The sequence below is a fragment of the Oreochromis niloticus genome, linkage group LG3, assembly GCF_001858045.2.
Source record: "Oreochromis niloticus isolate F11D_XX linkage group LG3, O_niloticus_UMD_NMBU, whole genome shotgun sequence".
Classification (NCBI taxonomy): Eukaryota; Metazoa; Chordata; class Actinopteri; order Cichliformes; family Cichlidae; genus Oreochromis; species Oreochromis niloticus.
In genome coordinates, this window is record NC_031967.2 from 30290433 (window position 1) to 30306988 (window position 16556).

The 16556-nt window shown below is 43.7% G+C and overlaps 2 protein-coding genes across 3 annotated transcripts; both read left to right on the forward strand.

The window, feature by feature from the left end:
• Positions 1-4276: 4276 nt before the first annotated feature.
• LOC100703374 (uncharacterized) lies at positions 4277-7816 on the forward strand. Its single transcript, XM_025905476.1, has 6 exons — positions 4277-4468; positions 6034-6422; positions 6635-6843; positions 7071-7191; positions 7333-7516; positions 7592-7816. The coding sequence occupies exons 1-6, from the start codon at positions 4369-4371 to the stop codon at positions 7636-7638; spliced, it is 1050 nt and encodes a 349-aa protein (XP_025761261.1). The 5' UTR covers positions 4277-4368; the 3' UTR covers positions 7639-7816.
• A 544-nt stretch (positions 7817-8360) lies between these two features.
• Positions 8361-16529, forward strand: LOC106098876 (uncharacterized). Of its 2 annotated transcripts, none has more exons than XM_025905477.1 (5): positions 8361-8961; positions 9973-10181; positions 11115-11232; positions 14548-14725; positions 14935-16264. In XM_025905477.1, exons 1-5 carry the CDS (start codon positions 8503-8505, stop codon positions 14967-14969), a joined length of 999 nt encoding a protein of 332 aa, XP_025761262.1. In that variant the 5' UTR covers positions 8361-8502; the 3' UTR covers positions 14970-16264. The 2 variants fall into 2 exon arrangements, with proteins under 2 accessions (XP_025761262.1, XP_013132190.1); XM_013276736.3 differs by lacking the exon at positions 14935-16264 and adding an exon at positions 16271-16529 and having other exon boundaries at positions 8362-8961.
• Positions 16530-16556: the final 27 nt, after the last annotated feature.

The window sequence follows — 16556 nt, forward strand, 5'->3', positions numbered from 1 at the left end:
TAAGATGGAACACAGCCTTGCCTCAGTGAACTGTTGATGATGGATTGTAAAGTGGGACCAATGCTGGCGATAGACCCAGACAGGACAGAGTGAGGTAATATATCCACAGAGCATGAAGAGGATTTCATTTTACCTAAAACTATAATTAAGTCATTTAGTGTGATTGGAGAAAAGGAGGTAAATGATCCAAGACAGCAAGGGGTGTCTTCATAAGGGGAGGCACTTGAGGAAATTTTGGATTTCAAGTCCATCACCTTATTTACAAAGTAATTAAGGAAAGTATTACAATCTTCATCAGAAAGCAGCAGAGCATGCTGGGTTGGAGGAGAAACAATACTGTTGATGGTATCAAATAGAATTCTTGAATTATTTTTATGACGATTTATAAGATTATTGAAGTAAGAGGATCTGGCCTCTTTGACTGACTCATTATATAGGTAAAGTAGTTCTTTAAAGTGCTCACGATGGACAGTCAGACCAGTGGACTTCCACAGGCGCTCTGCTTTTCGATAGGAGCGTCGAAGACCACGAGTCTGATTATTTAACCATGGTGTGCGGGAATTAAGAAAGCAATAACTGCTTTTGAAAGGAGCAACCTGATTTAGAATGGCAAGACAGTGTTCATTAAAAGAATTAGTTAAAAGCTCAACCTCATTAGAAGAACTTTTAAAGTTATGAAGAGAGGAAAACTCAGAAATTGTAGAGTCGTCAATAAAGCGCCTGCGCCTAATAGAACCTTGAGGATGGGACTCTGAATTAACAGATACAGTAAAAGAGACTGACTTATGGTCGCTAAAAACAACTTCATTTAAGTTCATGTGGTCAAGGGAAACACCACAGGTGAAGACCAAGTCCAAAGTGTGCCCAGCCCTATGAGTAGGCCCTGCTACATGCTGAACAAAGTTGAAAGAGTCCATAATGCTCAGGAACTCCTTAGTGGTACTGTTTGTTGAGTCATCCACATGAATGTTGAAATCTCCAACAATGATAACCTTGCCCATTTTAATGGTGGAAGTTAGAAGGTCTTGTAGGTCTGACAAAAAAGACGCAGCAGACCCAGGTGGACGATAAATTAAAATGCCGTATATGGGCTGTTCCCTTCCAATTTTTATCATAAGCATCTCAAAAGAGTTGTAGCAGCTTGAAGAAATCATCTGGCATAAAAAAGTCTTTTTAAAAATTACAGCTGTTCCACCTCCTCGTCCAGATATCCGAGGTGCACAGAGAAATGAGCAGTCAGCGGGACAAAGCTCTAAAAGATGTGAGACTTCTTTCTCACATTGCCACGTCTCAGAGATAAACATGAAGTCAAGCTTCTCAGAGCAGAACAAGTCATTTAAAATATAAGACTTATTGGCGATTGAGCGGGCATTAATTAACATCCATTTAAGGCTGCGACTCACCAGGACAGGGGTAGAGTTTCCAAGGAAAGAGTCTGCGCTATGCGCTAAACGGCGCAGCAAAACAGGGTTCCTGCCGCGGTGAGGCTTGGGTTTCCATGCTTTCAGATGACAGCCTGGGTGGTACACATAGTGGGTTGTGGGGATTGATCCGGTTCCGACAAGTTTCAGCCGAATCTCACCAGTAGCAACCCAGGAATAGAGCCCCCGAAGGTCCATCTCTTTCCGGAGACGACGGAGCAGGACATGAAGGCCGGCTCGCTTCCCCCGCTTTCTCCGACGAGGCCTCTGAAGCAAAAATGAGCTAACCGGCAAGAGTGGAGGTAGACCGGGTGCTGCGTCGTGCTCTAACGGCGGTAGGAAAACAGCCTCATTTCGTTGACTCTGAAAGTTATTCATTGCAGATTTGATCGCTAGTAACGCATGACGATCATAAATCCGAAGGGAGGTGACACCAGAAAAAACTGTAACAAAAACACTTGCATAGCATATAAAATAAACAAACACTCGGATGAAGGCAGCGGCACAGCCAAACACAGGCGCCATCTTGACCTCACGTCTTGACCATAAAGCTGATGACCGCCCACTACCGCCCCCTGGCTCACAGCGCCAGTGGACATTTAGATGAGAAAATATATATTTGACACATGTAAGGAAAATACTAATAAAATAAAAATAAACAAAAGAAATGTTCCCTTTAGAAATTCTTTTGCTCTTTTTTGCTATATAAAATAGTTGTTTTCTTTAAGAATCACTCATCTTAGCAGTAGGATTTACATTAAAAGAGAAACAAATTAAGTTTGACTGAAAATGTACATTTTTTGCACTCTCTGGTCAACTGACTCAGTGACTCAAAAAACCCGATTCACTTTGGTGAGTGACTCATTAAAACTCGATTCAGTAAAAAGAATCAAATTTACCATCACTACTTTAGACAGTTTTTCAACTGTCAGTGATGCCACAGTGATCGTTTGATATATGGACCTGCAGCGGAGTTTGGCCCCAGACACAGCTAATGACGTCATGTCATGGTCCTGGGTCGGTGACCCAGTGTTTTTGGTTTTTGTACTTTTACTTTTGATTTATGTATTATGACTGTGTTTTTCAGGGTTTAGTTTGTGTTCCTTCTGTTTGGTATCATCCCTGCCTGGGTATCCCCTTTGTGTAGTAGGTCTCTGTGTTAAGCCCGCGTCTCTGAGTCTGTGTCTTTGCATGTGTGTGTTTACTGTTTTACTTTGAAGGTCCGTGTCTGATCTCAGTGTGTTTAGTTTACGTTTCCCCACCTCGTCAGTTGTGATTTCTCCCAGGTGTGTTTCCCTCCTGTCTCCCATCCCCTGATTACTGCTGTGTGTATTTAAGCCCTGTGTGTTCTCCTGCTTGTTGCTGGTTCGTCTGTGTTATTCGGTATGTTATGGTCTGTGTTATTCCCCTCCGTCATTCTGTGTATTTCCCTGTGCCTCCCTGCATTTCTGTTTCTGGTTAGTTTCTGTTAGTTTTCCCAGTTTTCCCAGTTTAGGTTTTCTCAGTTTCATGCTCACCCTCGCCGTCTCTGTTGTATCTTCATTTGGTTAATAAACTCACTTGCACCAGAGCTGCCACATCTTGGGTCCTTAATAATTCTATACGACTCGCCTCACGAACCGTGACACGTCAGACCTAATGTCCGGATAATCCAGTTCTGAGATGTTTCCCAGATGCCTTAACGCCCACTCACATCCTGGGCCATCTGACCTCAGGAAATCACATGATAGGGTGGGGCCAGGTTTCACAATGAGCTCACCCGAAACCCTGGCTGATTGTGACCCACACCCATTTTCACACCTTGGCTCATGTGATTAGGGAGAGGATCATTAGGGGGTCCTTTTGTCCCTCTTTGGGGGGGAAACTCCCACGGGGCTAAAATCTGAGACTCTTCACCATTTGACCCTTAGAACTGAAGAAGCTTCTCAGATGAGAGTTGAAACATCTTCAAGCAACTTAAAGAAGTCCAGATGCTTTTCTTTCCAAGCTCCATAGGCTGCTCATGATAGGTTGACTAATTCTGCTGAGAACGAGGAAGGAGATGTTAAAAGACGCAGTTTAAAAAGATCATAATTTAGAAATATATTATGTAAAAATATATCAGGAACAGTCTAATCAGCCGGTTATAGCATGTGATGGAGAATGTTAACAATCAGTAACATGGACAGATCTGAGGTCTGACCCTCTGACTGTCTGTGGGGAGGGAGGAAGATGACTCACATGTGGACAGGTAAGGAGACGGGACTCAGTTTTCCATTTAATAAGTGACTATTCGGGTTGAACTGTCAAAGAGACACTACACCATGAAATAGATCATCACAACTCTGTGTGTGTGTGTCTGAGTGTGTTAAGAGATTTTTACATTTACTTACTTTGATAACTTTTATTTTGCTTAAGTATAATTTCTTGTGAGAACATGATGTGCCTGCAACCTACAGATTAAGGAACAGAAGCATGCGTGAGGAAGTTACAAAGTCACACACTCTCAGGCAGAGACAGTTCCAACCTGAAGCTGATATGACAAAAGATACTAGTTCCTCTTGTCTTATGGATAACGGCCACTCATGCGATAACCATATCTAGAGATGTTTTTCTATTACATATGCTCCACCTAGAGATGCTGTGTAATCTATTCTCTGCTATAAAATAAAGAACGGACTGAGGCTCTGCGCGACTTGCCTGTGTCTTGCCACGCAGTAAGCCTCACCCATGTACATGCCATAACTTGAGTTTGTGTTTCTTGCTTCTCTAAGGTTTTTTCCTTTGACAGAGTGTTCAAAGAGTAAGTTTCATTTCTTAGTTAGCGCATCATTAGTCACTGGGTGTGGTATGGAAAAACGGTTGGCTGTCACAGAGGAGACCTTACTTCTCTTCACACCAGCTGACGGTGCGCTCGCCCTCTGCACAGTACAGACCATTAATTTAGGTTTTTGATTTACACCTGATCATGCAGACAACAAGAAACAGTCGTGGAATTCCTGAAGATTACTTAATAAGAGAGCATGCAAAGCTGAGTCATTTGAAAGAGGTAGCTCAAAGTACTCATTTACAGGGAGTGCAGAATTATTAGGCAAGTTGTATTTTTGAGGAATAATTTTATTATTGAACAACAACCATGTTCTCAATGAACCCAAAAAACTCATTAATATCAAAGCTGAATGTTTTTGGAAGTAGTTTTTAGTTTGTTTTTAGTTTGAGCTATTTTAGGGGGATATCTGTGTGTGCAGGTGACTATTACTGTGCATAATTATTAGGCAACTTAACAAAAAACAAATATATACCCATTTCAATTATTTATTTTTACCAGTGAAACCAATATAACATCTCCACATTCACAAATATACATTTCTGACATTCAAAAACAAAACAAAAACAAATCAGCGACCAATATAGCCACCTTTCTTTGCAAGGACACTCAAAAGCCTGCCATCCATGGATTCTGTCAGTGTGTTGATCTGTTCACCATCAACATTGCGTGCAGCAGCAACCACAGCCTCCCAGACACTGTTCAGAGAGGTGTACTGTTTTCCCTCCTTGTAAATCTCACATTTGATGATGGACCACAGGTTCTCAATGGGGTTCAGATCAGGTGAACAAGGAGGCCATGTCATTAGTTTTTCTTCTTTTATACCCTTTCTTGCCAGCCACGCTGTGGAGTACTTGGACGCGTGTGATGGAGCATTGTCCTGCATGAAAATCATGTTTTTCTTGAAGGATGCAGACTTCTTCCTGTACCACTGCTTGAAGAAGGTGTCTTCCAGAAACTGGCAGTAGGACTGGGAGTTGAGCTTGACTCCATCCTCAACCCGAAAAGGCCCCACAAGCTCATCTTTGATGATACCAGCCCAAACCAGTACTCCACCTCCACCTTGCTGGCGTCTGAGTGGGACTGGAGCTCTCTGCCCTTTACCAATCCAGCCACGGGCCCATCCATCTGGCCCATCAAGACTCACTCTCATTTCATCAGTCCATAAAACCTTAGAAAAATCAGTCTTGAGATATTTCTTGGCCCAGTCTTGACGTTTCAGCTTGTGTGTCTTGTTCAGTGGTGGTCGTCTTTCAGCCTTTCTTACCTTGGCCATGTCTCTGAGTATTGCACACCTTGTGCTTTTGGGCACTCCAGTGATGTTGCAGCTCTGAAATATGGCCAAACTGGTGGCAAGTGGCATCTTGGCAGCTGCACGCTTGACTTTTCTCAGTTCATGGGCAGTTATTTTGCACCTTGGTTTTTCCACACGCTTCTTGCGACCCTGTTGACTATTTTGAATGAAACGCTTGATTGTTCGATGATCACGCTTCAGAAGCTTTGCAATTTTAAGACTGCTGCATCCCTCTGCAAGATATCTCACTATTTTTGACTTTTCTGAGCCTGTCAAGTCCTTCTTTTGACCCATTTTGCCAAAGGAAAGGAAGTTGCCTAATAATTATGCACACCTGATATAGGGTGTTGATGTCATTAGACCACACCCCTTCTCATTACAGAGATGCACATCACCTAATATGCTTAATTGGTAGTAGGCTTTCGAGCCTATACAGCTTGGAGTAAGACAACATGCATGAAGAGGATGATGTGGACAAAATACTCATTTGCCTAATAATTCTGCACTCCCTGTATACTATAAATACCTCTCCAAAGAAAACATCCCTGATTACCCTCAACCTGAGTTTCATGTGGCTCAACTGAAACATGACACACAGCGACGGGCACTACTTCGGATCTGGAAGGACGAAGGCTTCAAGGATCCTCGTGGAGGTTCCTCTGATCCTCAAAAACACTCCCTGGTGTGGTGGAGTCTGGCTGTGGGAACTGAGGAGATCCAGAAGGCTGAGGCGAGGCTCCTGAAGAGGACCTACCCAGACTGGACGGAGGAGCAGACAGCGAAGCAGAAGAGCTTCCTGTGGAAGTTTGCCACCTCTCCAGCCTTCAGTGAGAAGTCCATCTTTGGATCGTACCGCTTCACCTTCACAGTGCAGGAGGTGCTGGAGGCCTACCGCAAGCAGGTACTGACTGCTTACTTTTAGACTAATGTGTGTAGAGGGTGGGAGGGTTTCTTACAATTCATTTATCCATCATCTCAGACTGAAAGTAACATCAGGCTGAGAGAGTAAACGACCACAGAGACAAAGAAGAACATCCTGTGGCCACGAACAGGATCTGCTGTGTGTGTGTCAGTACACCAGTGTAACAGGTGTGTCTCTATTGTTGTTGCCAGTTTTGCTCCGGAGCTCCGCCCATCATGAGGGTGTTCAAAACCTCCCTGTACAAACAGGAAGTGGTACATGTTGTCCTGGTCCACAGCCCGGACAATCAGGAGCTCTTCTCAGGGTATCCTTTGCTCCCTCATAATGACCCGAACGCTGTCTGCACTTACAAAGATGGACGCTTCATCTGGAGACCGGAGGCCATGTGCGAGACACACAGGTAAGAATCACACAGGTAAAAATGTTAACCAAAGGTCACTGAAGGGCTGTTGGTTGAAATGTATTGAAAAAGCAACTAAATCAGTTTCACTCTCTCCAATGATTGGCTCCTTTGCTTCACTCTGGCTGTGAGCATCAGTGTGATGGACCTGTCACACTGCAGCAGGCTGAAGTCCTCTGTCAGCTGATTGGTTAAAATGCTGTGTGTGTCTCTGACCTTCCTCTCAGCTATGAGTTGATCCGAAAACCTGACGAAAACCAGATGTACACTCAGAGTCTATTTGGGTCTGATCGTCAGTTTTATGTTTGGGATAATGTCGCCATCGCCCTATACGTGGAGCGCGGACAGGTACTGTCACCTCTTCCTCACTCTGTACAGCAGGTGTCTTTGTGTGATAAAGTGTAGTGTGTATTTGTGAGCGTTTCATTCATAACAAAGTTTTGTAGTTTCTCCTCATAAACGTCGCTCGTCTTCTCTGCTCTCTGTCAGGTGCTGAAGTTTGACTGTGACCTTCTGGGAGAGAACCTCACGTTCTGCAGAAAAACCGATGGGAATGTCCCATTAGGAATCCAATTTGATGACTTTAAAGCTGCTAAAGCCTTGGTGGAAGATTTGTGGCCTGACCCATGGTTCCAGCTGGAGGAGGAGCTTTCACTCAAGCAGGATTTCAAAGGTAATAAATCAATACGTCTCTTATTTTTGAGCCTGCGCTGGCCCGTCTGACCTCCTCTCTGTTTCTCTTCAACAGAAGAACCAAAGGAGGAACCAATGGAGGATGAGGACTCCCAGAAGTGAGACGACTCCTGTGGTTTACTTTTATGAAAACCAAACACGGAGCTTCATATTCGCGTGCTCTCAGCCTGCAGCTCTGAATCTGATGTGCCCCCATGCTGTTAGCGAGGGGGGCAGGGTTTAAATGCACGCTGTCTGTGTTCACGTGGAAGATGGAGAATAAAGTTGTTTTGAATCTGAATGAATCTGTGTGTCTGTGTGTAACACCAGCTGCATCCACTGACCGTGTAATCGTGGTGGTATAGTGGTACACATGGTTGTAGAGTCAGGAGCACAGTGTTTGACTTTCCTCTGAAACACATGTTCACCATCGATCAGGATTGTTGATTTACTGAGAAAAGTTACTAAAAGTTTGCAGAGCCGAAAATGATTGGATGAGTTTTTCAATCTGAAACTAAAAGTCTCAGACTTTCAGTTTGTGAAGAAAAGGAAAAAAAGAAAACAGAAACATTTGGCTCGTATAAAGAAGCCTCTGTGTGACCGTGATGTCTCTACAAGCCAGCAGAGTGTGTCTGTGTGTGTGTGTGTTTGGGGGGGTGGCATCAAGGGGGCGCTTCACACAGGCTTGTTTACATGCTGTTCGTGGTGAATCATCACATGACAGCATGTTTCCTCAGCGCCATCGGCTGTTATCGTTCTGTTTACAGGCTATAAAGAGTTCATATCGCAGGCGTGTTTGGCCACGCCCACAGGCGGATCTGACACAGTAGTTTCATTTCTTAATAAATCCATTATTCTAGGTGGGGTCTGAATAAAGTCTGAGCTGTCAGAGAGGAGAAATCACTAATGCTGAGAGTGAACTCAACGTCTGACAAGGACAATTTTCTTTTTTCTTCATTGTTGAACTAAATCGTCCTCTGTCTGATCATGCAGACACAAATAGAATATGAAGTAAAAACTATAAAAAGTAAGCATTTGAGGCTGAATGACCTGAAACAGGAAGCCCAGGATTCCTACTTGTACAAGAAATATCTGTACAAAGAAGACATCCCTGCATATCCCCGACCGGAACTTCATGTGTCTTGTCTGAAACACGACACAAACCGACAGGGTTTATGCGGGATCAGGGCTGACGAAGGTTTCAAGGCTCCTCAAAAACTCTCCCTGGTGTGGTGGAGTCTGGCCGTGAGGCCCGAGGAGATCCAGTCGGCTGAGACGAGGCTCCTGGATGAGACCTACCCAAAGCGGACGAAAGAGCAGGCCGCGAAGCAGGAGAACTTCTTGTGGAGGTTCGCCTCTTCTCCAGCCTTCAGTGAGAAGTCCAGGTATGGCTCATACCGCTTCACTTTCCCCGTGGAGGAGGTGCTGACCGCCTACAGGGAGCAGGTAATGACTAACACTTAATGTTTACAACGATCCTTTGAAGCATCGCTCCTCTAAAACAGCAATAAGGATAATTATTAGGTTATATACATTATTATGTAAATAACAAAATAACTTAAAGCAAAAATTGGTAAACGTAAAGTCCGAAGTCTTTATTATTAAGGGCCATCAGTCAAACAATACTGTTTGGTCTGGGTCTAAACAGAGCGCGTTGACATCTTCTTTTGCGTATGCGGGCCGCTTTGAGCGTTCACACTAGAGCGCGTTTGCTGTCGCATTTTATTTGTAGTGTGAACAAGCAGACAAAAAAAATCGTATTTCATCAAAAAATCGGAATTGAGCATTAAGACCTGCAGTGTGAAACAGCCACCTAAACCAACCCAGAGCTCTATGAGACAGTTTGCAGAAGTCTGTGACCCAGCAAGACAGAACTCAGCTGATAAAGACCTGGCAAACATGACTGCACTTGATTTCCAATTATTTTCAGTTGCTGACGATAAAGGATTCAGAAAGTTTATTCATGCACTGAATCCTATGTATGTAATTCCAAACAGGAAAACACTCCTAAAAAATCATCCCAGGCCTATATGACAGAGAACGTGCATCTTCTTTTTGTTTTGCATATTTTAATTTATATTTTATTGTGTTGTGGTTTGCAATGTTTGGTTTTGTTTCACTTTAAATTTGTTTAAAAGGAAAAAGCTGAAAATTAAAATCGTTAAATATTGAAATGTAGTTGGTTTTTGATTTTATAATTTATTTTTTTACATTTTATGTGGAGTGAATAAATAAAAGTACATCAGTAATTTATTTTGTCCATAATTTTATATTGTTGTTGATAATAAATTAATTAAAGCAATAAAACAACCTGAAATTCCGGCTCTCTAAAAAGAGCCGGAATTTCCATCACTAGTGTGAGTGTGTGAGTGTGTGTGTGTGTGTGTGTGTGTGCACAGTGCCTCTCGGTCCTCGGCGTTGTGTAACGGGGTGATGCTTCCACTTTTTCATGTCCAGTTTTGCTCCGGAGCTCCGCCCATCATGAGGGTGTTCCAGACAAATCTGTTCAAACAGGAAGTGGAGTACGCTGTGCTGGTCCACAGCCCGGCCAATCAGGAGCTCTTTTCAGAGTATCCTTTGTTTCTGTATGATGACCCGAACGCTGTCTGCACTTACAGAGATGGACGTTTCGTCTGGAGACCAGAGGCCATGTGTGAGACACACAGGTAAGAATCACACAGGTAAAAATGTTAATGGACTCTCATGAAGTATGTTCACAGCTGTCCACCTCAGAATCAGCTGACCTTTATCAGTAATGGGGACAGGCCACACATTTGATTTTTTGTTGTTATTGTTTTATTTTGTCAGCATTTTTGGTCTCAAACTTCATAAGTCCAGCAGATATCCACATGAAGATTTCACAGCTGAAAAACATATTTAAATCTAACCAGCTGTGAGCATCAGTACGATGACACATCACAGTCTGAATAATTCTCAGTAGTTTATTGTCTGTGACGTAGAGGAGCAGAGCTCGGCGTTTGATGTGTGATGTCATAAAGTGCATCCTGGGTAAACCTTGAGGCTCAACATGTGGAATAGCTGGCTGATCAGGAAAGGTTGAAGCAGTGTGGGCTGGGCCCCCTGGTGCCCCGCAGTAATAACAGAAAATAGTTTGAAATGACTCACAAGTATGTACAGTTTATTTATTTAAATAAAAGCTGAATTCAAACTGGTACCAGATTCGTTTGTCATTATCTGGCCTAAATTCACTGCTTTTATTTTGTGTATTGATTAGAGCAAAGATTTAAAGTTGAGTGAGTAGTGTGGGATTTTGTGGACGGACATCTCTATGCAATATTAGTATAACCCCGCCTCTCGCCGTATGACAGCTGGGATAGGCTCCAGCGACCCTGATGAGGATAAGTGGACAGAGCATGGGTGGATATGTAATGCAGTATTAATAACCAATGATAAAACTAATGACCTCTTAAAACATTCATTTAAATATTTGTTTTGACAAATTAGAAAAATCTGATGAAAATGAATGACTTCATTAACAAATTGTTAATTTTCCGTGACTGCTGTTGTTGCTTGTGACGGTTCTAGTGTTGCAGGCTTTAATAAACTGAATGACTGTCTCTCTCTGACCTTCCTCTCAGTTATGAGTTGTTCCAAAGACCTGATGAAAACCAGATGACCGCTCGGCCCTGGAGTTGGAGGCCTCCATTTTATGTTTGGGATCATGTCGCACTCGCTCTGCATGTGGAAAACGGACAGGTACCCTCACTCCTCCTCTTCCTCACTCTTCAGAGACACCTGAAACATTTTAGAAGAGGAACTGAGTTTTATTTTGCTTGTTTCATATCCTATAACTGCTGTCACTGAGAGGCATTATCACCCCATCAAGAGAATCTGCAGCTTGTCTGCTTGATAACAGAAGTTCTTTGGGATTACCTTTAATATTTTAAGCAGATGCAGATAAATAAATGTAGTTCCAGGTGTAGAGTGCACTAGTTGCAGAAGAGAGAAGGATGGGACACCGAGGATGGGGACAAGTGGGTGAAGAATTTGTCTGACAGACAGCTCACCCAAACAGAGAAAAACATCCTTGCTAAAGGGTTGAATTTTGCTGTCACACTGAGACAAATCCCGCTAGTGGAGCTGATCACAGCCACAGAAACAGCAATTCGTAACAACAGTATTGCAGAAGTGGAAGCAGAGCAACTACGGACAAAAGTTTCAGCCTGTCTCAGCAATGCAAAGCCCCCAGCATCCAACATCACCATGGAGGAGAGGAAGGCACTCACATCACTTAGTGATGACAACAACATTATCATCCTTCTGGCAGACAAGGGTAGGTGCACAGTATTGCTAAACCAGAAAGACTATCATGAGGAAATTTTGTCACTACTTGGTGATGAAAATACTTATGAGCCCCTGAAACGAGACCCAGGAAGTGGCTACAGGAAGAGGGTGATAGACTGTCTGAAGCAGTTAGAAGAAGACAAGGCTATCGACCGGCCCTCATACCTCAGGCTGTACCCAGGGGAGTCTACACCAAGTCTGTATGGTTTACCGAAAATACATAAGCAGGGTGCACCTTTAAGACCGATTGTCTGTATGATCAACTCTGTCACCTATAACATCTCCAAGTTTCTGGCTTTGATCCTCAACCCGCTGGTGGGCAGCTCTGAACACCACATCCAGAGCACTTTGGATTTTGTTGAGAAGGTGAGAGATGTCATGATGGAGGCAGATGAAACCAACAGCAACAGGACCACTCTCAGCATCGACCAGGTGTGTTTGAACTGTGTCTTCATTCCACCTGTTTCTCATACAAGGGTCAGTACTACAGGCAGAAACATGGGGGGCTCCCCAGTTTCGTGGCCAGTTTGTACATGGAAGAAGTGGAAAAGAGGGCTTTGCTATCCTACCCTGGAACACCACCAAGTCATTGGTTCAGGTATGTGGATGACACCTGGGTGAAAATCAAATCTCAGAACGTACCACAATTCACGGATCACATTAACTCGATGGACCGACACATCAAATTCACCAGGGAGGATATGAAAAGTGGAAGTTTAGCCTTCTTAGACTGTGAGATTTCCATCAGTAATGGGGGACATCTAAAATCTGATGTCTACCGTAAACCTACGCATACGGATCAGTATTTAAGGTTTGACTCTCATCATCTGTCACAAAGGCCAGGAGGCCAGTACATGAAAATGGACCCAGATGCAGCGCTTACTAGGGTTTCTTTAGGCACCAGTGTGTTTATTCAATAACACAAAAATACTTGTTCCATGAAAAACCAGCAATCACCTACGACGAGAAAGATTCTGAGGACGAAGGAATCACAGGGGTGAAGGTACTGTAATAGAGAAAGAGACTGAGTAGAGTAAAGACAGATATGAGAGAGGGAAAACTACAACTGACTGGTTAAGGCTTACTTGTAGGCAGAGGCGAGAGACTCTGGAGGAGGGGGTGAAGGGCCGAGTGAGTGAATGAGGTGGAGGAGAGGTCCTGAGTTCCACTGATTCCAGAAAGAATGAGGAAAGGCAGGTGACTACAAAGCAGGGACTGAATCCAGAGAAGCGGTAGTGGTGCAAAGGTGCAAACCTTGTAACGTTTAAAACAATTATAATTTCTTGTAACAGCAACCAGACAGGTAGGTTCTGAGTGATCGGCTCATTTCTACTAAACAACAACAAAGAAAGGTAAGTACACAACAGAGTCATAAGGCAAAGGTTGTTTTTCGAGTCCTGGTAACCACCATAGGGTAGCTGATGGACTGGAGAGGAACTGATGGAGACGGAGCTTCGAAAGAAAAGCGTCTGGACTTCTTTAAGAAGACGTTTCATCCGAGAAGCTTCTTAGGGTCAAATGGTGGAAAGTCCCAGATTTAAGCTCTGTGGGAGTGGTCCCCCCCCCCGAGAGGGACAAAAGGACCCCTGATGATCCTCTACCTAATGACATGAGCCAAGGCATGAAAACGAGTGTAGGTCACAATCAGCCAGGGTTTCGGGTGAGCTCATTGTGAAACCTGGCCCCACCCTATTATGTGATATGAAGCTCCTTAGACTACGATGACCTGGATGACTTAGAACCTTCAGTTTGAGATGCTGGTCTTAAGTATAGCCCAGCTGATTCCTGGTGATGAGGAACAAGTGCCGGGGAGGAACCAGGGCTCCACCCCAGGTGCAGCAAATCAGGGCCGGAGTGGAAAAATACCAGAAACTCACTTGGATTATGACATCATCCACTGGAGCACAAACTGGATTTCCTAAGTACTCTGCAACATGTAAATGTGGTTATCCCAGCTGGACATTTGTCAAAGCTGAGAAGGCACCTAAAGAAAGCTCCAGCTGACCCAAAAATTGGTCCACCCCAAGGATCAGGTCCCCCGACACAAACAGAGTAACATAGTGTACGCTGTTAAGTGCCAGGAGGATTGCCAGGATTTATACATCGGGGAAACCAAACAACCTCTGGCGAAGCGGATGGCACAACACAGAAGAGCAACCTCGTCAGGCCAGACTCTGCAGTCTATTTACACCTACAGGCCAGTTACACTCTTTCAATGATGAGGATGTACACATCCTGGACAGGGAGGAACGCTGGTTTGAGCGCGGAGTCAAGGAGGCCGTTTATGTGAAAAGGAAAAGACCATCTCTGAATCCAGGAGGGGCCTAAGGGTGCATCTTTCGCCATCTTACAATGCTGTGATTGCAGCCATTCCCCAACTCTCTGTGAATGGGACTCATGGCCATTGATCAGTGGCTGTTGATCAATGGTAATTTGCATATTAATGATCATAAACTGACCTCCCAACACATTGTGAACACACCTGATGATGACAAAACGTTTCTCCCACTGAAAATGTCCAGATGAACAGAATCAACTTTTTGAGAATCTGCTATTTAACATTTAAATTTGTAGGAAAGTAGCACAAACTGAAAACATAACGTCTGGCATCTTTTGATGAACATACATGATAAGTAATAAAAACAGTTTATGTAAATGAAGTAATAGTTTATATATTTGCAACAGATTACTACATGTCTTTCATGTTTTTGTCTTTTCCTTTTGAAGATGCTGAAGTTTGATGCTGATCGACTGAGAGCAAACCTCACATTCTGTGATCAGGACAATGTGAAACTCCCTCTTAAATTCAACTTTGATCGTTTCGAGGATGCTAAAAAGGTGGTGAGACATTTGTGGCCCAAATCCACCCCGCTGAAGAGGGAGCCTTCGATCTGGGGTTTCACAGGTAATATAATCTGCAATTAAAACTCACATTTCTTCTGCCAGTCTGGGTGGAGTCAGCTTTAGGTGGACATTAGGACAAGTGCAGGTTTTGATAAATGACTGCTGGCTCCATATTTCAGCTCCAGAGATTGCTGCTTGCTTAAAACACAACTTAAATGTAGTGATGAATTATCTGACCCTAACTTTAATAATGACATTTTTTTCACAAAGATGGACCTTTGTACTTGCCACCTGTGATGACTTAGACCTCAGAGGGCAACAACCCAAGATCATGGGGCAACTTTTGCTATGCTTTCAGACAAACATAAGGATCCAAGCACAGAGCCAGACACAGGAAGAGTTCACAGCAGTTATTTGCAGTAGAGAGTTGTCTTGGTGCTCATCAACAGTTTCCTTTCAGTTTGCCAGTGTTACTATAATAGAGACACTGTCCTGGAAGGATGCTCTGTCACTCCTCCAGCTGCTCATTACAATGACCTACAGTAGACGTGACAGAGGTGGTGGACAGAAGAACAAGTGTTATTGGAGGCGAGTAGATTGAATTCGACAGATTGAATTATAGTTTCATTCACAGGCTTCCTCTTGAAGGTGTCTGCAAACCTATAAGCACGAGCTGATCAAAACTTGTAGAGTTGGGGCTCTGAGCATCTCTTCTGGCTCTTGGAGGAGGCGGATGCATCTCTCCCTCTCCCTCCCTTATCTTTCCTGCTTCGGTTCTATGTCCTCGTCTAGTCTCGTCTAACTCTAACCCACAGAGAGCCTCTGTGTCTCGGTCTTGTTCTCTAAATCCTAAAGAATTATGGATTTGATCAACTGGTAACGTAATGCAGTTGACACTCTCTCCTGGGTTTGGGAGAGCCTGAGTGTCCTGGAGGGACGTTCCCTGCCGGACACACGATGGACGGGTGGCAGAAGTGGAGCATCGTGTGCCTGGCGGGACTGTCTATCGAGGACATCGAAATATAACGGGGTTCCTGCTGATCAGAGCTGGCTCGGCCCTGGCTTATTGGAAAAAGAAGAAAGCGGTGACAGGTGTTCAAAACCCCACAAGGCTAGCTGCTATAATCGAAGGGCTGGGACAAGCTGTGAGTACTCAGACTGTTAGAATGCAAGAAAGATCTTGGAGAAGCTCACGGCTATCATCAGCTCAAACAATCAATCAATCAATCAATCAATCAATCAATCAATCAATCAATCAATCAATCAATCAATCACCTCTGGTCACCATAAGCATTTTGCACTGCTCCTCGGGCTGAAGGAATCTTAAAATTTCAGAAGCACAAACCTACAACACAGGAACAATTCAAAGTGTTTATTTAAAGCAACAGAGCTCAACAACTGCAGTATTTTCACCTGAGCAGGTTTCATGGAGGAGCTCACAGGCAGGAGAGTAATGATAAAGTTTAAGGTTCAAATGCCATCATATCCAAACTGTGATGATCCCACCAGCAGCAGGAAATACACTGTGGGAATCAAAAATAAGGAGACCAGAAGGGTCAGCCTGAGCCTAGAAAGATGACTTTAAGTCTTCTCCTCTCTATTTCAGCTGAACAACCAAACAATGATCCACTGACAAAGGAAGAGGAGGATTCAATGGAGTTTGAAAACTCCCAGCAGTGAAGTGGCAGCCTCAGTCTTCACCCCCCAGGTTCATCTGTGTTCTTTAGATTAGAATAGAATAGAATAGAATGTTTTTTTATTGTCACCAGCATCTCCTCCTCAGTGCAAACATGCGGGAAAAGAAAGGTGGGTGAGGTGCAGTTCTGCAGCACTATATAAACATGAACAGTAGTCAAAATATCTAATGTACAAATATACAAATCCAGTCAAGA